The sequence below is a fragment of the Stenella coeruleoalba genome, assembly GCF_951394435.1.
Source record: "Stenella coeruleoalba genome assembly, chromosome: 14".
NCBI lineage: Eukaryota > Metazoa > Chordata > Mammalia > Artiodactyla > Delphinidae > Stenella > Stenella coeruleoalba.
Genome location: NC_137160.1, coordinates 61386868 through 61410273, shown reverse-complemented (window position 1 = coordinate 61410273; position 23406 = coordinate 61386868). Strand labels below are relative to the sequence as shown.

The 23406-nt window shown below is 54.2% G+C and overlaps 1 protein-coding gene across 4 annotated transcripts in view; it reads right to left on the bottom strand.

Annotated features, from left to right (window-relative positions):
* Positions 1–23406, bottom strand: part of CIDEA (cell death inducing DFFA like effector a) — a gene marked incomplete at its 5' end in the record, with an annotated part of 46863 nt that overhangs the window by 1049 nt on the left and 22408 nt on the right. Inside the window, 6 exons of one of the 4 annotated variants that reach the window (XM_079942419.1) lie at positions 1318–1499; positions 4261–4407; positions 5102–5246; positions 17953–18064; positions 19257–19408; positions 20001–20109. In XM_079942419.1, coding sequence (XP_079798545.1) covers positions 1318–1499; positions 4261–4407; positions 5102–5246; positions 17953–18064; positions 19257–19408; positions 20001–20109 — 847 coding nt within the window. Of the gene's footprint in view, positions 1–1317; positions 1500–4260; positions 4408–5101; positions 5247–11349; positions 11450–11815; positions 11874–12431; positions 12470–17952; positions 18065–19256; positions 19409–20000; positions 20110–23406 lie in introns of those variants that run through there. The other 3 variants (XM_079942420.1, XM_079942421.1, XM_079942422.1) reach the window with 3 other exon arrangements.

The window sequence follows — 23406 nt, the reverse complement described above, 5'->3', positions numbered from 1 at the left end:
GATCCACCAGACGGTGAGAATCAGTGACAAGAAGGCTGGGTCGTCTCTCGGGAAAGATTTTGCTGAGGTGGGTTCACTTTCTTTACACTTATCTAAGTTGTTGTAACTCTCCCATCTCACTTGAAAACTCAAGCAATCAAGCTGTTCTTTCCTGTCTCAGCAAAAAGAGGAAGATCACTGGGGAATGGGGGGGGGCGGTCCAGATTCCAGCAGCAGGACAGTAACTGTTGTCTGGGACTGGGCCTCGGTGACTCTGGGTGGGAAAGGAGGCCAAAGGAAGCCACCGTCTGCCCGCATGACCATGTACTGGGCGTGCAGCCCCGTCAGAAGGACCAGCCTCATTTCCAGAATGAGGAAAGCCTCGTTCCCCGCCCACACTACCCTGCCCCATGCTTCCCTCAGGGAAGCCGTCCTGGGACAGCAGAAGGAGGGGACCAGCGCCCCAGAGAAACAGGCAGGCCCTGCCGGGGAGTTGTGCAGGGGGCATCAGGTGTCACGTGGCACCTCCTAGGCGAACTTCAAAGACCTCCTGCTCCTGTCACCCTCTCCCTGCATCCCCCCAACCCGAATCCCTTCTTTAGAGGCTCAGTGACAGATTAACGGAGGGCTGGAAGCAGGTGTATTTAGGGCCTATGCGATCAGAGAACTTGGAAGCAAACTCCTCATTTTAAAGATGATGAAACTGAGGCTCAGAGAAGTTGAGTAACCTGTTAAAGGTCACACAGCTGGCTGCTCAGAAGCAAGGCTGGGTGGGAGCCCCTGGTGCAGGGCTCACAGGCCGGGTGTCAGGAGTGTTCCTGGTGCACATAGAGAATTTGTTCAAACTGTTTTGGGGTACAGATCGGGACCTGTCTTCTCCAGGCCTGGCCTGTGGGGTAGGGGTGCCCTGGCAGTGCGTGGAGAGGGGCAAGGCCAGCGCCTCCTGCCCACCAGGTTCAAGTTCCGTAACACAGAACTACGTGTGCGAGTCCTCATCCAGGTTTGGGGGCTAATCTGTACAAACCAGGTCAGAATCTCCCTGGCTCTGGTTTTAGCTGTCATTGCTGAGAAATAAGGTTTTTAAATGCACAGCTCTAGCTTTTAAAAGGAATTTGGTTCTTCTATTTATTACTTAGGTCATTATTTAGGTTTTCTTTCCATTTCGTATTTATTGGTCTTTGGAGAAAACAATGTATTTTGCCTCAAGTTTTTGTTTTCTGAGTAAGTCTGTGGCGTAAGAGTTTTTATGACAACACGAGTGAGAGTCAGGCCGGGGCTCGAGGGGATGGGGATGGGCTGCCCGCCATGTCCAGACTCTCTGGTCCCCTCGTCTGTTACCTCAGCAGGGCCTTGAGCCCCGGGCAATGGATGTCGTAGGACACCGAGTACATCTCGTACATAGTGGCTTTCACGTTGAGGCAGCCGATGACATCCTTGGGGTTCAGCTTGTACAAGTCGAAGGTTACTCTCGCGATCCCCTGTCTCTTTGGCAGCTGGCGGGCTGGGATGTAGGTAGCACCCTAGAGCGGTGGAGGAAGAGAGCCTGCAGCACTGGCCCCGCTGTGACCAACAAATCCTGTGCCTCTGGTTTTAGGCTGGTTTCAGCTGTCCTGTCAGCTTAAAATCTGTGACTAAGCTGCTAACTATTCGAGGAATGTTTTCAGCAGAGCAGTGTGCTTACGTTGCCAGGGGGTCCAAACCCACAAGAAAGCACCCTCCTCCAAGCTGCTCTGTTCAGCGACTGGAGATGAGTGTGATTCGGCTTCAGGGTCCAGGGGTCAGTGGACAGTTGCGCCGGTGACTTGAGGTGGAAATGCACTCACCCTGGTCACCTAGGGCCACACGGCCGCCTGCTGATGACCGTGCCACAGCCCGCCTGACGGCCAGCGGGCACGCTATTCCCGCCGTACGAGAGGCACCATGGAGAGTGCCAGAATCCACGGCTAAGCCAGGGCTGGTGGCCTGTGATAAATCGTGGGCTCCCCTGATTTCTAGTTCCTGACCTGGAGGAAGGTTGGCCTCTTGCGGACACTAGTGGGACCTAGTCTCGGTCTACCTGAGACCCTTGTGGTTGGGAAAGAAGGTCAGAGACCTCTATAAATCCCAGGTTTATAAACAGTCTTCCCACAGAAGCTTTGAGAAGAAACAAGAGAGAACAAAGCTGTCCGAGGTACGCATCCCAGGTATATGTCCCAGGCACACGTCCTGGTGGGTTTGCTGCAACATGGTCCTGCAGTGTCCAGGATTCAAATAGAGGTACAACTTTCATGAACCTTAGGTGTTGGGAGTAGTTGAGGCTGTGAGTGTTAACTTCTCTGACAAAAATCTACTAAATTTGAATTTAAACCATAAATTCCCCTAAAAGCACCCAAACCCTTCTTGCTGGAGCCCCTCTTCTCTTCCCGCCACCCGCCCCCCCCCCCCCCGCCACCCACTTGGACACACGATGGTTGCAGCCCATCGACTAACGCACCGAGGTCCTGCTGCCTCGGAGGGGGTGTGTCTGTCGTTTAGGAAACGTTAGTAAAAATTAAGATTACAGAATCAAGGGGTGAGTTCCACCTGAGCCCCTGACACAGCTCCTCTCTGACACATGAAAGTTTTAATCTCACTCCCCCAACATCCTTGGTCTTGAGTCAAAATCGAGATGCCTCCCCAAACTCGGGAACTAACGGGGGGTATGGTTTCCATCATCTGGACCCAGGAGACCCCTGAAGATGCTCTGAGGACCTGCTCCCCACGGGACAGGCTCCAAAGCTTTGGATTGAGGAAGGGAGACCCCTGGCGGCTACTTCTTGGAAGTTCTGGCCACGTCAAGTCAAGTAGCCTCACCTAGAAACCCCTACAAGTGGGGCAGGACTTACGATCCCTGCAGGAAGGAGGTCCAGACGCCTAAGACCCCGCATAAGACTCACGTCAACCAGGCTGTTACCAGACAGAGAAGCCTCCTCCCACCCCGAGAACCACCATATTGGTGCCACTCTCGTCCACAGCCTCCTGTCACCACCCTGACCCCCAGCTCAGCGCCCACCACGCGGGGGCTTCAACCTGTCACATGGCAACTGACTCCCCCACTAAGTAAAAGAGAATTTCACTCGCAAAACAAACAGAACAGACCCTTTCCTTCTGAATTAGTTTCCTGGGGCTGCTGGGACCAATGGCCACAAGCTGAGTGGCTGAAAGCAACACAGACTCATGCTCTGACAGTTCTGGGGGTTGGAGGTCCTGAGTGAGCCGCAGGCTGTCCTGCTGGGGCTGCCGTCCCGGCTCCAGGGCGCCTCTGTCCCTCGGCCCGTGGCCCATCTTCCAGTCACTCCTCTCTCTGCTTCCGCCCTCGCTGACCCTTCTGTGTCCCCCTTACAAGGACTCTGTGATGACACCGCCCCACCAGGCAATCCAGGATCATCACCCCATGCCAAGTCCCCTTTGCCACGTAAAGTGACACGTTCCTGGGTTCTGGGGATGAGGACGTGGGTCATGGGGGCCGGAGAGAGGGACGAGCTGGGTCACGAGCATCAGTGAATAAACTCCGTCCACTGATGCTTCCTCCCCGGGTCTCTGTAAACTACACTCCAGCTTGCGTGGTTTGGGACTCAGCAGTCCCTAAAGCCTCAGGGGGGCAGCTTGAGGCCAGGTGCTCAGAGGAGAGCTCTGGGCAGCTGTCCTCCCAGCATCCAGCAGAGCTGGGGTCACTGTCTGCCCACAGCGGAGACGCCAGCTTCCCTCTCTGGATCCTGGTTTCCATAAAACGTTGGATTCTGAGGATTTCCCTTTCTTGAAGGTCAGTTAGGCATATAAAAAGATGTTTGAATATTTTGCTTTACATTTTTAGGTGCTTTATGGTGGGAGTGTTTTCCAAGATATATAGCCTATAGTTTTCTCAGAAATAAAACCCTTTATTCTACCTCTTTGCTTGCCTAAATCACTGTGTTTACACCACACGCCCCTCCCTAATTTTACCAGTTGTGTCAGCTCGCCTTCTCCTGAGGTCACAGACAGTGAGTGGTCACAGGTCATATCCACACACTCTAACCGGATCTGCAGCCCCTCACTGGCCAAAGCCTGACCCTCAGAATTACTGGCTCTAAATCACACAGTCCAGGTTCATAAAGATGCCAAGTTTCCTAGAAATAGTTGAAAGCATCCCTGGAGGGTAGGAGATCCAGTTATCAGGTGAACACAAAGGAAGTATTTGGAAAGTGGGTCAGTCAACCCCAAAGTGGGGACCACACTTCCATAGGTGAGAAGCCTTCCCAGAAGCTGCCCAGACAACACACTTACCGGTGTCCACTTCTGTCCCTTCTCCAGGACCATGAGGTGCGTGTTGTCCCCCAGGGTCTGGAAGAACGCCTCCGTGTCCACCACGGTGCCGTCCTCCTCCAACACCAACGTGACCAGTCCGCTGGCAATAACCAGGGCATCCAGGGTCTAGGTTAGAACACACCAGCGTCACGTGGTGAAGTGAGAGACTCCGTTTGGACCCATCCATGGCATCAACTAAATCATGGTTCCAGAAGTGTTGGCCAATTTTGAGGGTTTTAAATGGTAAAGATGTACCTTACCTGGTGTCTATGACTCAGCCTTTGCTTGGAAAAGAGAAGTTAAAAAATCAAATGGACCTAAGTTCTTCAGAGGTTTCAACGACGTGAGATAAGGGGTTACACTGAATAATATTCAGTTTCTAAAATGTCCTGCTTATTTGGACAAATAAAAAGAACGAGCCTGTATCTGTGATACTTAAAGAGCCGACATCTCTGTCGCTTCAGAGACGGCATGTTGGATTCTCATTTCTCGTCTCCTGTGAGTCTATGATTCTTCTTTATCTGGCGATCGAGGACGCTGTTTTAGATTAAGGACAATTCGTCCCTGGCCTTTATAACCAAAACCAGATTTCTACAGTTGCTGCCTCCCATATTCCCCCTGTCAAAGAACCAAAGCCACATTATCAATTGATGGCTACTTTGAAGGTTTTTGTCTCTGTACCTAAGTCTTTTATGGGACAGGGACACAGCAATATTCCCTTTAACGTCAGAAGGCTCCCCCAGACCCTCTGAGGCCAGGACACAGACCCTCTGTCTTGCACTGGCTTGTTCCTGGGACCCATGTGGGCTGGTGGGGGTACCTTGGTGAGGAGCTCCTGCAGGCTGCTGGCGGTCACCCCTCGGCGGCTGCTCCTGTCATGGTTGGAGACCCGGAAGGGGCGAGCGGGACGCATGAGGGGTGTGAGCAGCACCTTCTTCGTCTGCGACCCCATAAACGTCAGGGGCCTAGAAATGGAGGGAAAAGTAAAAACAAATTGATGTTACTTTATTATTTTTTTTTTTTTGGCGGTACGCGGGCCTCTCACTGTTGTGGCCTCTCCCGTTGCAGAGCACAGGCTCCGGACGCGCAGGCTCAGCGGCCACGGCTCACGGGCCCAGCCGCTCCGCGGCATGTGGGATCCTCCCGGACCGGGGCACGAACCCGCGTCCCCTGCATCGGCAGGCGGACTCTCAACCACTGCGCCATCAGGGAAGCCCAAATTGATGTTACTTTAAAGCAGAGTCTTTAAAGAGAGGTTTGAAGTACACAGAAATAAGACAAGCTTAACATTTGCACCTAAAAGAAAGGAAGCCAATGGTTGGGGATGATTAAAAATTGTGTACCTGACATCCAAGGAACAAACAAATACATAAAATTAAAAAATACAATCATCGTTACACCCATTTTTACCAGAGCATTCAAAGCCCTTGCAGTAACTGTTTGAGAAGGAAAGGTAAGGTCATCAAAAGAGAAATAACAATTATATTCTGCAAACATGGGTTTTAGAGCTGAAAAATCTAAGAAAATGATTTCTCCAGGCCGTGTAGTAACCGAACAGAGTTAAAGAATTAGGCACACACACAAATAGTTACATATCTGCACGATACAACAAAGCCAGAAATTTAAAAGCCAGATAGTGTTCACTATAGCAATAAACCAATCTTTTGAGATTAGGATAAATGAGGAACAGCAGAACCCTGTAATCACTGCGGCTGGAAAACCAACCGCTTCAGATTGTATGTCTGTCATGTGGCACTTTGGAGTGAGTTCCACATTTATCAAAGAATTAATTTAACAATTCACCACAAAAAAAGAACTAACATAGGAAAAGAAAACAACGTAGGAAAACCAAATCAAGACAATTTTCTGAGAAAAAAATCCCCAACCCTTGATTATTAAAGTTTTGTTACCTAGCAAATACTAAAAAGTAATAAAGTGAAGGATAAATTAAAAACAGCTGATAAGTAGTAACTTTAGTATTTTTTTTTAACATACACATATTTTGCTTTATATGTATTAACTCAATCCTCAAAAAACCTAGTTTTCTCAATTTACAGGTGAAGAAACTCAGACCAGAGAGCGGGCCCCACAGGTCAGAGCTGGGATTTAGACCAGGCACCTGGTCTCTGCCTCCGAAAGGTGATCTAGATGCCACAGGCTAAGAAGGAATAAGAAACGCCTGCATATCAGTGAAGAGGTGAAGATTTCACAACAATCAAAGAAATGCAGAACCACCTTTGACACCAGTGCTCTTAAACCCACATGCAAGAAGTTGTCTAAATAACTCTGGAGGGAACCAGATGCGCCTTGTTGGTGGGGCTGGAAGGGGGTTTTCAGTCTCTGTGGCGACCAGTCTGGTACTGAGGGAGGAGCTCCACCCTGCACAGTGGATGTTTTTATATCAGGAATGTATCTGTAGAGAAATTATTCACAATATAAACAGAAGTCAGCAATGTCCCATGTCCTGCTTTGTGCTGGCCACTGTGATAAATGTTGGACACTCAATCTCCTCAGACCCCGAGGGACTAGCACCTGTCATGGCACTGTCCCCCAACCCTGAACAGCGCTCAAATAGGTGGTGACTATCTGGACAAATCCTTGTTCAGTGACAATCAGGAGAAGGAAACAAAGGGCTTTATTTTGGGGGACAACCTTGAAGAAGATACAAAGTGAGGACATCACTGCTTTCTGACACTTATAGCAGTTTGTCTAGAGTAACTCTACGAAGGTTAAAATTGTAAGAATACCTGCTCTGTTTGCCAGTGTAGGCCACCTGCATATATATATATACTATATATACACACACCTGCATCTATGTACATATGTGCGTGTATATATATATATATATATATATATATATATATATATATATAATCTCACACACACAGTCATTTATCTATCTATGCTTTATTTCTCCAACTAGACTGGACTTTCCTTATGGACAAAGGTGACAACCTGGACTTGCGACTGGCATCTGAAGTGCGGGGAGCGGGCGGGGGGCAGTCTTGTGGGGCTGAGCCCTCACCCTGTGGAATCTGATGCCGTCTCCGGGTAGATGGTGCCAGAACTGAGTTCAGGGACTTCCCTGGTGGTCCAGTGGTAAAGAATCTGCCTTCCCTGGACACCCTGCCAGAGACTGAGAAATGCTTGGTGCTGTGTGGGAAGCCCCTCCCCCATCCTCACATGCTAGAATTGGTGTCACAACCTCTTTACCTAGATTGTCAGCAAGAATTTGGTGTGACGCACATTTAGCTGGCATCGGGCTTGTGCCTCATGACTGCAGGCATCCGAGCACCTGCCATAGCCAGCAACGTGCTGGCTTTTTATACATTTATTTATTTTTATTTTTGGCTGCATTGCGTCTTCGTTGCTGCGCACGGGCTTTCTCTAGCTGCGGTGAGCGGGGACTCCTTTCATTGTGGTGCACGGGCTTCTCATTGCGGTGGCTTCTCTTGTTATGGGGCATGGTCTCTAGGTGTGTGGGCTTCATAGTTGTGGCTCACGGGCTCAGTAGTTATGGCTCTCGGGCTCTAGAGCGCAGGCTCAGTAGTTGTGGCACACGGGCTTAGCTGCTCCACGGCATGTGGGATCTTCCCAGACCAGGGCTCAAACCCGTGTCCCCTGTATTGGCAGGTGGATTCTTAACCACTGTGCCACCAGGGAAGCCCTGTGCTCGCTTTTTTAATATATTAACTAATTTCATCAAAACCTTACAAGGAAAGTATTACCCCATTTCTCAGGTGAGAAAACTGAGGTTCAGAGTGGTTTCTCAAGGTCACCCAGTTAATAAGGAATCTCTCTGAACTTCAAGTCCCAAGCAATAAACATTGGCCAGAGCCAGTGAAGAAGAGCTGTGGGCTGGGAGGACACCCACAGCTCCTCTCCAGGGTCACCACCCAGCCTGTGGCCAGCGTGGCAGCTGCAAGGGGACTATGCCTAGCCAGTGGTCCCCACACGGCTCTCCCACCAGAATTAGAGCGGCCCAGCGAGGGAGACCAGGGCTGAACCAACCCTGTGGAGGGCCTGGCACACGGCCGCCAGACCTCTGCCCCAGTTCCAGGGAGTTACACAGGCTCCTCATTACACAACACGACAACCAGGGGCCCATGTTCTGCTGGGCTGACACTCAGAGCCCCCCCTGGCAACCCGGTGGACAAGGCAGCGAGGATCATCCACACAGTGCTTCACAGCTGGGACCTGGCTCTGTTCTCAACCTGATCATAGCATCATAGGAAACTTGAACTCACGGTGAGGAGAAAAGAAAGGTACCAGCACACTGCCTGACCAGGCCAAAGGCGAGCATCGCAGCTGAGTACCAGGGAGGCTCAGGGCATGGGGGGAGGGATCGTCAGAGTCGGGGCGGGGTGGGGCGGGGAGGTTGCCCACTGGTGAAACCCTCTTCTGGTGCGGGGAGCCCGGGGCCTGCCAGCAAGAGCCTCCCTCCCCCCAGAGCAGGGAGTCACTCCTTTGTCCCCGAGTAAAAGACAGGCTAGGGCCAACCATAGAAGTGGGAGGGTGGGAGGACAAAGTTCACGTCTTGGAACCTGGGCCCGGGCCCTGTGTGGGGCCAATGGCATGCCCTGGGCTGAACAGCTCTGACCCAGTTAGTCTGGTCTGTATCTCCTCATCGCCACCTTTGTGAGCCCCCAGGTGATCCACTGACCTAGCTCCGCCCACCACAAAGCCCTCATAGTCTTTTAACTTCTGACCAGATTAAGTGCTGGCAGCCACTCCCGGGGCCTTCCCTCCTCGCTGCCCTGAGATAGCCGATCTCAATAAAGAAGGAAGTCCAGTTGTTGCTGTTCTTACGCCGTACGTTTCCCAACAGAGAACTGGGTCACTGTTGGAGAAAAGGCTTAGGAGCCACCTAAAAAGGCCCTGCAGGCGTGAGCCATTCTTTCCAAGGAACAGGATGAGTGATTTGATGCGCTGAATTATATATAATCAAGACTACCTTATAGATGATGTAAAAAGGGGTTAAATGCTATCTTAGGTACACTAAATATACTACGTCTGATTACTCTGCTCCAGCGAAAGGAACAGCAGGGACAACCAGGTACAAGAACAAAGCAACACATTAATCCAGCTCAATTCTGGTCCTCTTAATGGGATCATTTATGTCACTGGCCACTAGACCAAGGCTGAAAATGTGTTGCTATTCCCCCTGAATGCTGTACTACATCGAAGTGGTCACAGGAGCACTAAGAAGACTTAGAATCCAGCTTTTGGCAACCCCTCATGCTGGCCGCCCTCTCATCCCTGGGAACGTGCAGGCAATCACACAAAACAGGAAGGGAAATGGCTCAGTACACGGAAAAAAAAACCCCAAGGAAACAGGCTCTTCAAGGAAATCGATTGTTTGGGGAAATCAAGACGATAAGAAAAGTCAGACTTCATAGAACATTCTGGAAAATTGTGAGGGTGTGTATCTCCCAGAAGTGAAGGAACAGGGAAGTCTCTGTATTTTTCCAGGAGGGAGTGAGAAGTCCTCAACTCGTAGAGTAGGAAATGAAGGAACAGGCACAGACTGACAGTGGACGTGAACCCCGCTGCAGTGGAACAAAGCTGGCCCACAGGTTCCAAGAAGGCGTCTTTCGAGGCCACCTTCTGGACTGATGTTTGTTCTGAAAGCGCTGGGGGAGAAAAGCAGGCCTGGGAACAGGCCGTCAGGTGGACAAGGAGGGCCCACGTGAAGAGATAAAGCTCAGACAGAGCTCTGTGCCCAAAGCCGGGTGACAAGGACAGTGCAGGGAAGGGAAGTGTGACCCCAGCCATGGGAATGCAGAGAAGGGGCAGGCCTTGGAAAGCATCCATCAGGCTTGGCGGGGCCTCCGAGAGCTGCAGGGACAGTGGCTGAGGGACAGTCTCAGGGGTGGTGGGGTCTCACCGCGGCAGGAAGCAGAGGAGTGTTGGCCCCTGCGAGGCTTCCTGCTCCCCCGCGGGCCCGGCTCATGACAAGCAACGCATGGGACACGTGGGCCCCACTGGGAGCCCCACGGCGGGACTGTGGCAGCTCCCAGCTGTGCCTTGACCCACCCAGCAAAATGCTTGGCTAGAAAGCATATCCAATACATGACCGTGAAGTCTTTGAACACTTTGAATATTATTAAAATAAGAGTGTAGACCACGAAGGAGTAAGCGTCAGTAACCTGAGAGATCGACTTGTAGAAAAGTCAATTCCTCGCTTGCATCACTAACAAGACTGGTCAAATTTGTACTGAAAGGGCAGCTCTTCAAAACCTAGAGTTCCTTGTTCAAGGAAAGAGGTACTAAATAGCTACAAAAGCAGCTACTTTGCACAAAGTGTAAAGGAAATCAGCTCTGTAACAACCTCAGGGTCAGTGTGAATGTTAACAAAGCCAGAACACAACATCAGAGCAGGCTTCCTCTGTAGCAACACACACCCTATGGACATCCTGGGTGTCCAGAGCTGAGCCAGGAAACCTTGGGCTGTAGCTGCTGGGTCTACAGCCTGGACTCGGCTTTAAAGAAGGCAGAAGACAAAAGTTTTGCTTTCAGCAAGTGTTACAGATGGTGCAGAAGCAGGTGGGGTACTAAGAATTAGAGCAGCTCAGTTCTCAAGCAGGAACCCAATGACAGTGAGTCCCCACAGGTGGTCCCTAGCTCCCTCCCAGAGCCCTGCACTCAGGGCTGTCTAAGCAGATCAGTCCTTCCCCATGTGCTCATCTGCCAACATTTCAGAAGCAAGTCGCTTCCACCTCACACAGAGACGTTTTGGGTTTGGGATTGTGCTGTAGGGTTAGGTACAAAGGCAGGGGCAGCCTTAATTCTTCAGGCCTCGTCTCCTCCCGCTGCAGGCCACACCAGCCAGGGCTTAGGGCCCCCTCACAGTCCTTTCAACTTGGCCTGCCAGCTCAGTGCTGGGAGGACCTCGGAGAGGTCCATGGGAGAAAAGTTTGGAGGATGCATTACAAACTGTCAGCAGTTGCTACCCTTGGGAGTGGGACTGGGGGGCGAGTGAAGCTGGAGGTAGAGGAAGAAACCAAGGGTCTTCCCCTTAGGCCTAAACCACATCAGTGAAGATGCATGAAAATGTCTGTTTCTCACCTTCCTGGGGTTCCGTTTTTAAAGAGAAAGTCCAAGCGGCAGACAGCGCCCCCTTCCATCTTGGCGGCTCTCTCTAACCTTGGGCCTGGCACAGATCCCCCTTTAAAGACCCAGGTTCAGAAGCTTACAGATCACACTCCCCTCTCTCTCACCCACCCCATCCCTCCAGCCCAGTCACCTCAGAAAACCTGCATTTTAAAGAACTCAAGGAGATCTTCAGAGAAGCAGGATTCCTCCCCCAAGTCTGTAAAGTTACTGCCACCCAATATCTTTAGGATTTTACAGACGAGGATTGGTTTGGGTTTCCTGGGTGTGAAGATGAACCCAAGAATGGAAAAAAAGTGATGCAGGGCCTGGATCACGGGCGCGTGGACCGGGAGAGGAGGCGGCGGGCGTCCGCGGGCCCCTCTACCCCTCTCCGTCCCCCAAAGCGTCACCACTTCCCCCCAAACTCCTCCTTACAAACCTGGGAGCTCAGTCAGCACGGTCAGGGAGCGTCCAGGCCCGGGCGCGCCCCGGTTAGCCCACCACGCTCGGAGCCGGAGCCCGCGCGGCCCTGAGGGTCAGCTGGCCGCCCGGAGGCCGCCCAGCGTCCCCACCAACGCCCCTCGTCTCGCCCCAGCTCGCACCGCGGTCCGGGACCCCGAGAAGCCTGGCCGCGCGCGCGCCCGGGCCTCCAGGGACGGGCCCCGTCTGCCCGCGGCGGTCGCGGCTACAAATGCAGCCGCTCCGCACTCACCACGGTCACCTGTTCCGCGGACGCCCGCGCACCTCGGGAGCCACACCTGGCGCTGGCGGCCGGCCGGAGGCGGGGAAGGGATCGCGCGCGGGCTCCGGCTGGGCGCCTGGGCGCAGGGGCCGCGGGGGTGGGGGACCGCAGGGAGAGCGGGGCGCACGAGGACAAGGGGCGCCGCGGTGAGAGGCGCAGGGGGCGCAGGAGGACCGGGGCGCAGGGGGACGAAGGGGGCAGGGGGATGCGGGGTTCGCGGGGACAAGGGGCGCCTGGGGCGCAGGGGGCCGAGAGGGGGCGGGGAAACGAGGGGCCCGAGGGCGGCGGGGTCGCAGGCCCGCGGGGCACTAGCCTGAGGAGGGCTCCGGCGCAGTCCCGGGCCATGTCCATCGCTCGGGTCGCTGTGGGGCCGGCCTCCCCGGGCGCAGCCTCTTAAAGCGCCGCTGCCGGCCCCGCCCGCGTCCACGCCCCTTGGGCTGCGGAGACCGCGGAGGACGACAGTCGCCACGTTCCGGAGCCCAGCCGCTCCGCGAGCTATAGGGGGTCGCCGGTCGGCCTGTCGGAGGTTGGGGCAGTCGGGGACACCACTACGCTGGCAGCGTGGCCTCGGCTGTGGAAAGGCTGGTGTGGCCCCAGGATTCGGGAGACCGTGGGGCGGGATGCACGCAGGTCCCCCAGGGCCGCGCCAGCCGCTGCCTTTGGGGCGAGGACCCGCCCTCAGGGCCAACCCGCCAGGCTGTCTCGCGGCCGGGACAGGGGGTAGAGGAGGTGAAGGACCCCGGGGACTTCACAGTCCTTTAGCTACAGGGACGGGACTTTCTCAGAGTAGGGAAGGCGAGAGAAACACCGAGCCAGGGCGAGGGGGTAACCCGGGTCCTACTTGCATAGCCCTCGGGATGGGAAGATGCAATAGCGCCTGTTCAGACCCCAGAAGGGGCGGAGCTGTCAGGGATTCCATAGCTCTTAATTGCGAACTTGGAGCGGACTCTGTTGAGCGGGTTAAGGAGTGGGGTGGTCTCCCAACCCTGGCGCTTTAAAAGGGGATGAAAGCGTCCAGCGGGATGAAAGCGTCCAGCGCCGCCCTGCACGCAGGGTGACTGGCCCTCGCCTTGTCAGCCTGCTGCCCGTGCTGCTGCCGGTTTCCAAAGAGCTGTGACCTGACCTCTGCCTCAGTCCAGGACTCACTTGACCAGCACAGCAGGCCCTTCTACCCGCTCCCCCTCCCTTTAGTCACAGAGACAAACATATGTCTTGCCCTGAGGGTCACTGGTGTCACCGAGATGAGGGTGGAGCCAAAAGCAATTTCCTTCCAGAGTCCGGGACTCCACAAGGCCTGCCGAACCCCAGCCCCAGGCAAGGTGGTTCCTGCCCAGAGCCCCGGGGCTGGACTGGGCCTCAGCTGCCCCTCCCCCGACCCCCTGCCGTGGTCTGAATGTTTGTGTCCACCCCACACTCATATATTGAAACCCTAATGCCCAGGGTGATAGCACTAGAAGGTGGGCTTTGGGAGGTGCTTAGATTGTGAGGCCGGAGCCCCCATGGATGGGATTAATGTCCTTATAAAAGAGGGTCCAGAGAGCTCCCTCACCCCTTCTGAGGGAGAGGATGGCCAGCCATGAACCAGGAGGAGGTGTCACTAGAACCCAGTCCTGCTGGCCCCTGATCTGGGACTTTCAGCCTCCAGAACCATGGGCAGTAAATCTCAGCCATTCATAATAAGCCACCCTGTGTACAGCATTCTGTCAGAGCAGCCCTACCAGACTAGACACGCAGTTTGACAAATGAGAAAGTGGGTCCAGCCAATTCAACTCCCCTCTTTAAAAACTTTTTATTGTAAAAATTTCAAATATAAAGACATATAGGGGTGCTTCCCTGGTGGCACAGTGGTTGAGAGTCTGCCTGCCAATTCAGGGGACACAGGTTCGTGCCCCAGTCTGGGAAGATCCCACATGCCGCGGAGCGGCTGGGCCCATGAGCCATGGCTGCTGAGCCTGCGCGTCCAGAGCCTGTACTCCACAATGGGAGAGGCCACAACAGTGAGAGGCCCGTGTACCCAAAAAAAAAAAAAAAAAAAAGACATATAGGGACTTCCCTGGTGGCACAGTGGTTAAGAATCCACCTGCCAATGCAGGGAACATGGGTTTGATCCCTGGTCCAGGAAGATCCCACATGCCGTGGAGGAACTAAGCCCATGCGCCACAACTACTGAGCCTGTGCTCTAGGGCCCACATGCCAACTACTGAGCCCACGTGCCACAACTACTGAAGCCCATGCGACTAGAGCCCATGCTCCGCGACAAGAGAAGCCACCGCAATGAGAAGCCCGCGCACCACAACCAAGAGTAGCTCCCACTCCCTGCAACTAGAGAAAGCCCGCGAGCAGCAACGAAGACCCAATGCAGCCAAAAATAAATAAAATTTTAAAAAACCTTTAAAAAAATATAAAGACCTATAGAAAGAACATGCCATGAGCATCCTTATACCCAGTGCCTGGATTCAATCACCGTTAACATTTTGACATATTTGCTTGTTCTTTTAATCTGTATTTTTATTTGAACCCCTTCACATCAAATCCTTCAACCTGCATCTCTGAAGAAACCAGAACGTTGTCACACACACCATAGTGATGTCACCTCTCCTAATGAAATAAAAGTGACTCCTAGTCACACCTGTTCATCCACGTGGTAGCAGTGGTCACGATTTCCTTCCTTTCTAAGGCTGCATAATACCTCACTGTGTGGATGGACCACATTCCGTTTATTCATCAGCCATTGATGGACACTTGGGTAGCCTCCCTCTCCTGGCCACTGTGAATAGTGCCACTGTGAACCCCAGTGTACAGATATGGCATCATGTTTTTTAAAAATAGAAAACCAGGGTGGCCCAGACCTTTTCCTTCCTTTTCTGCACTGGTCTTGCTGCCAACCAGAAATCTGTCAGAGCTGGTGCAAGACCAGGACACACCCATGCCAGCTTCGAGCCATGGCAGTGGTCAGGGTGAGCAGAAGCTGAGGCTTTTCTCGAAGCTGACAGACAGCAAAGGCCATCCGTGTGCCCAGGGATGAGACTCTGGACGGCTGGGAGTGGCAGCTCCAACCCTCTTGCCCCACATGTCCCCTCTGGCCCCATTTGGCTCCACATGTGGCGTACCCGCCAAGGTGGGGGAGGGGGGACCTGCCACCAGCCGCCTGGTGGCAGTAAACAGCTCTTCCTCTGGCCACCAACCCGGCCGCCTGGGCGTCTGGCTGCTGCTCTGCCTGCTGTCCTGCCGACCGCCGCCTGCCCCCCCCCGCCCCGCCCCGGCCCTTGGACCCCCGTCCCACAGCCTAGGCTTTGCATGAATACTCTCCAGCCAAGGCTGCCAACGGGCAGACTGGTGACACCACTGTGGAGGCACCGAGGTTTGCGAGCTCATACACAACATGGAGCTCTGTAGAGGACCAGACTGTGGCGGCATCACCGTCCGCGAGGTCTCTTCAGAGCCTGTGGGAGCGGTCACGTGCCTTTCCGCGTGCCCAGCACATGCCCAGGGCGGGGACGGCTCGTGGGGCCCTGCCGACGCGTCATGAATCCGTGCGTGACCGCAGAGCCCGCTCAGGTGCACCACAGGGGGTTAGGCGGGAGCTGCCACCAGAAACGCACGATCTCCCCAGATCCGCACAGCAAAGTGGGGCTGCATGTGCCCTGCAGCCACGGCCCTGGGACGGCTCCCGTCTCTCGCGTCCTCCCACCACCTTGGGATAAGATCCTGCGGTTAGACGCTCTGCACCTGTGGTGCTCAAGCTTCGCAGAGCTGTGGTCCTGCACAGAGAGAAGCTGCTTCCCTACTTCGCTGTATTGTTTTCATTGATTCTAGAACACAAGGTGTGAAGAGAATAACGTCCTACATGTGGTCGTACAATCCACCAGCTAGGACAGCTGGCGGTGTCCCAACAGAGGGAGCTTGGGCTGGCTGGTCAGGTGGGGCACAGGGGCGGCCAGATGGAGCCTGACGTCTAGAGGCCACACTGGGTTGGCGGTGGTGGTGGTGGGGGCGATGCTGGTGCCCAGAAGGGAACCAGCGCCACCTCACCTGGAGGCAGGGGCAGGACAAGACAGGGATCTGAGTCCTGACACCACCACACAGAAGCCTCCTTGGTTATTCGCGGACCCACAGGTGAAAGCCAGAGTTGAGACGGAAGCTGAAGGATCCCAGCGTGGGGGGTGGTCTCTGGAGGACGGTGTGCCTTCAGTGGGGGTCAACGAGGGGCCGGACACTGGTCGGGGTGCAGGGGAGATTCGAGGCCCCGAGGGGTGGCAGGGGCACCAAGTGGCCGCTGAGGCTCCCCACCTGCATGCAGCCTGCGGTCCTCGTGTGGGTATCAAAGGTGGGTCCTCATGCACAGCAGGCATGAGATGCCCTAGTCCCAAAGGAGACCCCAGTCCTCATGTGTCTGAGCCCTTTACCTGTGTGCCTTTCGGGACATCACCTGTCACCCCATTCAGATCAGATCAGAAAGCTCCTTCCTAAAGATAGCGAATGTATCAATCAGTAACCCAAGGGGAGGTGGAGGTGAGGCCTCTGGGGATTGGCTTGGGGAGGGAATTACCCCCTGGGAGGCCCCCTGGGCTCCACCAGGTGCGTGAGCGGGCCCAGTGCACCTGCCCTGTGAGTAGCAGGTGGCACAGGGAAGTCGGCGTCATGGGCTCTGAGGCCCCGCAGTGTCCGCAGAGGGGAGCAGGGCCGGTGGGCCTGCCGAGGGCTCTCCAGGGTGTGGTTTGGTTAAAGTGCCTGGGTCATTGCACAGGCCGAGCCCCGGAGTTTAGGTGCCAGGGCCGCTCTAAATACTTTTTTTTTTTTTCGCAGTACGCGGGCCTCTCACTGTTGTGGCCTCTCCCACTGCGGAGCACAGGCTCCAGACGCGCAGGCTCAGCGGCCATGGCTCACGGGCCCAGCCGCTCCGCGGCATGTGGGATCTTCCCGGACCGGGGCACGAACCCGTGTCCCCTGCACCGGCAGGTGGACTGTCAACCACTGCGCCACCAGGGAAGCCCCTAAATACTCTTTAATTATTGTTGACTGCAAATTAGGAACACGAGGGAGAAAGCTAAGCGTGGGCTGGAATTTCCTCCATCCTAAGACTGACTTCCTCAACTTTTAAACTTCAGAAAAGACACGTAGCCAGCCAGTGAATATCCTCATTAGAATTATTCTTATATATAATTCCTCCTCCTAAAGAGGAAAAAAATAAGGCCCAGAAAATAATTTTCTTCGTTAAACCGATCACAAAAACATTTTAACACAGAATTTTAGACGTTTGGTTTTCTTCAGTCTGACCCACGTCTCGGATTTTAAATACTGATGTGATACTTACTGAAGTTGTTTTCATCACCCGCGGCAGGCAGATAGCAAGCATGTCACCTCTGGGCTGTCATATGCAAACTTCCCTAAAGAGCCTGTGGATTTTGGGGGTCGTTTGGGGAAATAGGCGACACACTTGTGGAGGGAAACAAGCAGAGAGTCATCATTTGGTTTATTGCATTCTGAAGTACCATGGGCAGAGGCGGGGGAGGTCACTGAGAGCAAGTCTGCTTTATCAGCAGTTCGAAAGCCTTATTACCTGAGATTTGCATTCTGGAAAAAAAATTGCAATTGCAGTATCAATACACACATCCTGTGAGATCCAGGTTTTGGCCCCGGTAGGAGGGCTGGACCAACCCACACAAGGCTACGTGAGATTACAGAGAGGAACCACTGGACACCAAAGTCACCAAGACGTGGGCTCAGCCAGACAGCCCGGACTCCAGCCTGATGGCTCCTTTGGGGATCAGGAATGCTTGCTCCAGGTTCCCAGGAAGGCCCCGTCCTGGGGCAGCCCTGTCTGCTCTCCTCACCTCTCATCGTCCCGCCCGTAGTTAATCGTCTGTAGGGCCTGAGCTATGAGCACGGCCATTTCCCGTGTGCCCGCAGCAACCACCCTGCAAGACATGAGGTCTAGCGGCCCGCCTGCGGACAGAGGGACAGGGTGTCTGGGTTAGGGAGGGGGCGGCACGACCCCCATCAGCCCAGCACTCAGGCTGAGCCAGCCCAAAGGGTGGAGGCTCAGCCCCGCTCTGCCCCAACCTGGGTGCCATCCAGGACCGGCACCTCCTGAGGCTGCGCTGGGAGAAAGCGGCTTAAGGTACAGCGTTCAGACCCGAGGCTCAAACAACGTTAGGTCAGGACTGGGAGCAGTTCTCAAACTCTGTGCTGCACGGGCCTCCAGGGACCCAGGAGGCCTTGGTGGGGGGGGTGCTGGGGGTGGCCTTTCTGCTGGGCCCCTCGACGTGGCTGCTCTGTGCACCAGGTATCTGGGGCAGGATGAAGGCCCTCGACCTCCTGGAGGTGTGAACAGGACTAAAGGCCTCGCTGGAGACCTCAGTGCACGTGCGTGCGTGCGTGCGTGTGTGTGTGCGTGCGTGGTCACATCCAGGACAGACATGTCTTTAATGGGGACGGGCCTGCCTGGCCTCGATGCCCAAGGCTGACCCCTCTTCACTTCACACCCTCCCGGAAGCTCAACTAGGGCCTCCCGAGGAGGAGGAGCAAAAACGGAGCAATCATGGGATGAAGGGCCCACCGCCAGCGCCAGCAGTTAAACGGAGCCCAGTGTTTCCGCAACAGGCTCTGGGTTAAAGCTGGGGGATGATGGGCTCCACAGAGGACCCCAATGTCAGATGAGGCTCCATGGGCGTCCCCGGGACAGGGACGCTGTGGGACTCGCCCCCATGGGGTAGGTAACTGGGCACGGTGACTCTGAGGCAGAGGAACAGGTCACCTCTAGGATCCGTCACCTAAATCCTTGTCATTGGATCAGGGAGCATGCTGCCTGCTCTGTGGTCTCAGTGGACTCTGTGTGTGTGTGTGTGTGTGTGTGTGTGTGTGTGTGTGTGTGTGTGTGTGTGTGCGCGTGCGTGTGTGTGTGTGTGTGTGTGTGGGGCGGGGAAGTGAGTGTTTAGAAAACACAGCCACCCGTCCTGACCCTGGGTCTATCTTCACACCTGGAGGTAGGAAGGGGGAGGGGCCTTCTGGCCTAGCCCACTGCCCTCCCTACACATCCCTGTTAGCAGAGGAGGGGGCCTGTCTGTCTGGGGCATTGCGGGTCTGTCCTGGGGATGCACCCCTGGGGACGGAGGGCGGGCTGAAGGCCCGAGCTCACCTGACGTGTCCATCACGACGCCGCCTGCTTCCCTGATGATGACAGTGGCTGCAGCCAGGTCCCAACAATGCAGGCCAAACTGGTAGTAGGCGTCGGCGGCGCCCGAGGCCAGGTGGCAGAGCGCCAAGGTGGAGCTGCCGATGACTCGGACCCTGGCGGAGATGGAGGAGGGGAAACATACTGAATGGCTCTGCTCCAGTGCCCGCCCCCTCCACTGCAGGCACCCCCAGGAGCTAAACAAGAGCCCAGGGCCTCTTCCCAAAAGCTCGATTCTGAGCCCTGGGCCCAGAGCCATGCCGTCCAATAGAACTTTCTGTGGTGATGGACCACCCGGCCCCGCGAAACCACCAGCCCAAGGCTGTGGCACTTGAAGTGTGGCTGGTGCAACTGAAGGACACAACCTTCACTCTGTGGACCTTCAACGACCTTAGATTTAAACCATCTGGGGTGGCCACAGTCACAGCGCAGACCCGGGGGAGACTGGGCTGGGGGGGCGTCACTGTCATCACAAAGGGCGCTGAGCTCTGGGCGCACACGGGGCTGAGATGGGCTCCCACAGGTCCCCTGCCACCCCACCCCCACGGGCTGCACGAGCTCCCGGCTGGAGACCGGGCTGGCTCGCGTGTCACTGCTCCTGTCCCGGGGAGCAGCCTGGGAGCTGTTCGTGGGGCCTGGGCATCCTGTGGGTGTCGGGGAGGGGGAGCATGCACCCATGGGTCCCAGTCCCGGGAGGGGAGCGCGTACCCATGGGCCCCAGCACGCAGCAGCCTCTCCATGTTGCTCAGGAACAGCTTCAGTGTCATGGGGTCTCGTCTGGGCCCGATTTCTGTCAGAACCAGGGCCTTGGAGAGATCTGTGTGGAGAGAATTTCTCCAAGTCAGAAACACCAAGGCTCAGTTCTCACCCAGCAGTCGGGTTTTTCCTTGAAGCGAACTGCAAGCCCGCCTCCAGCGGGTTTGCTTGATTCAGGGTCATCCCTGGGTGGCTGATGCTGCAGAGGTTTTTGGCCTGGGAAAGGAAGGACGTGCTGACTAGAGTCGAAGCCACTCTGACCATCTCACCTCCCAGGCCCCAGAAAGTCCCAGATGCAGGGGTGGTGGGGGGCAGACCTCCCAGTTCTCTCTTTTCAGGGATGCTTACCAGCAAGAACTCGGACGGGTCTGGTGGCTCATGAAACCAGCATCATTCAGTCATAAATAAAAACAAAGTGATTCCAAACTGGGAATGCCCCATGTTTGGAGGAAAAAAATGCCTCATCAAATAAATCTGCCTTTAAAAACCTTTCTTGGGACTTCCCTGGTGGTGCAGTGGTTAAGAATCCACCTGCCAATGCAGGGGACATGGGTTCGATCCCCGGTCAGGGAACAAAGATTCCACATGCTGCAGGGCAACTAAGCCTGTGCACCAAAACTACTGAGCCTGCGCCCTAAAGCCCGCGAGCCACAACTACTGAGCCCGCGTGCCTAGAGCCCGTGCTCCGCAACAAGAGAAGCCACTGCAATGAGAAGCCCGCGCACCGCAACGAAGAGTAGCCCCCGCTCGCCGCAACTAGAGAAAGCCTGCGCGGGCAGCAATGGAGACCCAACGCAGCCAAAAATAAATTTTAAAAATAATAATAATAAAAGCTTTTCGTTAGCTGCCGTGATGACAAAGATGGAAACGTCATCCCTGTGGAGGAAGTGACTGCTAAGCAACGTCTTTGGAAAGGGGTCCTCGGGAGTAACCCCCCAGCATCGGGGGTAGATGCTGTGGCCATCAGACACAGGAAAGTGGCTGCAGGCGGGCCGGGCCTGACTCATTGCGGGGGTCATAGCACTGTCCCTCTTGGCCACACACACAATCACGTCCAGATCTAGTGTCCTGTCTCGTCAGGCCTTGCCGTTCAGGCAGGATCAGCCACTCCCTTGTGTTCAGTTGAGAGAACAAATCCTCTCCATGAAGTGGAGGAAAACCACGCCCATAGGTAACCTCACTCCCCGGGGCCCAATCCCCCCTGACTCCCATAAAGTCATCTCCCACCGGGGACAGACCACTGGGAGAAGACACTGGGTCTGTACCATTTCCCCTTTTCTCACACTGGAGGCTCTCATTTTATATTGTAAAGACTTTCTGAGACCTGGCACTACAGCTGGGCCAGTGACCAGCCCTGCCATGTGTCTGGTGGGGGCTCGGGCTCTACCCACACGAGGGGCACAGGGCGGCGGCTCCAGGATCTCCGGGGACAGGACCCAGTCTGCCCTCCAGAGCTCACCTCCCGACCCCACCCTCACTGGGATGCAAGCTGAGAGGGCACCTTCCCACGGAAAAAAGACTTGTTTTGAAGAAAAAGACCTCAACAGGGCCAGGCACAGTGGGTGACCTGCAGGAGGTCGTGAGGCCCAGACCTTGACTCAAGCTTGTCTGGTGATGATGCCAAAGAAAGGGTTTCTTCCCGTAGTTTTTCATCTGTGAGAAGACACCTCTGTGCCCAGTGTCCCCCGCCCCCCAGCTGCAGTGTATCCACTCTTCCTCATGCTTGCACAGTGGTGTTTTTAAATGAAACCCAGACAATTAAGAAGTCATCTGAACTCTGCCACCTGAGGCAAAATACTTTCTACTGTTTTCTTTTGCCCAGATAATGAAACAAAGGTAAAAATGGCAATCCCCTCTACTTAATAGTGTCTTATATTATGATTAATTCTGACTAGCTCTCCACACTTACTATGACTTACTATGACTTTTATTACCTTTCAAACTATTTTTATCATACTAGTTTAGCTCTTAATCAAATACTAATATATATATATATAATTTAAAATATTCTGTGACTTCATGGTGTGTGTGTGGGGGGCACGGGGACCTATTGCTTAATGGGTTCAGAGTTTCTATTTGCAGTGATAAAGAATTTGGAAATAGAGGAAATGGATGCACAAGATCGTGAATTGTACACTTAAAAATGGTTAGAACGGCAATTATTATGTTATATATATTTTACCACTATAAAAAAAATCAAATAGATTTTGAAGCAGGGCATCTATGCATCCTCTTTCAATAAACAAATTTTAGGGTGAAGAAATAGTCCGTGACTTCCAACAGTTTGAAAACCCTTTTTCTGGTTGAGGATCTGAGCACTGTTGTCTTGAGAGAGATTTTACAACTTAGAGGTGAGAGAAGCAAGTCCTCTGTCTGCCCTGAAATACGTCCTTACAGGAAAGAGGTGACTGTGCCTTGAAGTGTGGGCATGAGCGCAGGTCGTGCAGCTCCCGTGATGGCCTCGGACCGGCATGTGTGACACACGTGCTTGGGCTTCCAGATCCTTGCAGACCGTGAGCTCCTCACACGAAAAGTAGTATTAGCTGTACTTCACTGAAAACCCCAGAACTAGACAGAAAGTTGGCTGGGGGCTGTGAGGGAGAGGCAGAGAGTGACCAACGGGAAGGGGTTACCCCGGAGCCACCCAAACACGGGGCACCAGGAATGTAACGCCACTGAATTATTCACTTTACAACAGCTAATTTCATGTTACGCGACCTTCACCTCAATACATTATGTTCAAAAATAAATAATTGGAAAAAAAAAAAGTATTGTTCAGAATCCTGGAGAAGACTGCCCTGGAAACCTATGTAACCTCTTCCAAATCCCCTCTGACAAGAAAACAGAGCAGCTGGGAGAGCAAAACACAAACCACAGACAAAAATCATCTACAAAAACCTACATCCACAAGGGCGTATCCAGGCCCCAGAGGGCAATTGGGCGGGCAAACCCCTGACAGCTACTACGACCTCTCGTAACCGACCTTCCAGGGACTCTCAGGGCAGGACCCACTGAGCAGAAACGCATGGGAGTGAACCCCAAATTCACTGGACGGGAATCAGGGGCAAAGGAGGGAGATGATACAGGTAGCACTGCGGGAGGGGCAGAGCCAACCGTCCAAGGAAGAGGCCAACTTTGCAGGCACTTCACAAACACAGCAGAAGAGGGAGCCCTAGAGCCACGAGACGATGGAAAGTGTTCACCCCCCCCACCCCATCACACCACCGGCCTCCAGAGCTCTTTCAATTAGAAAGAATGTAAAAGAATGATGTTTGAATCCCATACACAATTATCATAAGAAAAAAGAGAATAGGGAGCAGAATAACATCTCTCCAGTCGATCAGAGATTTCCAGAAAG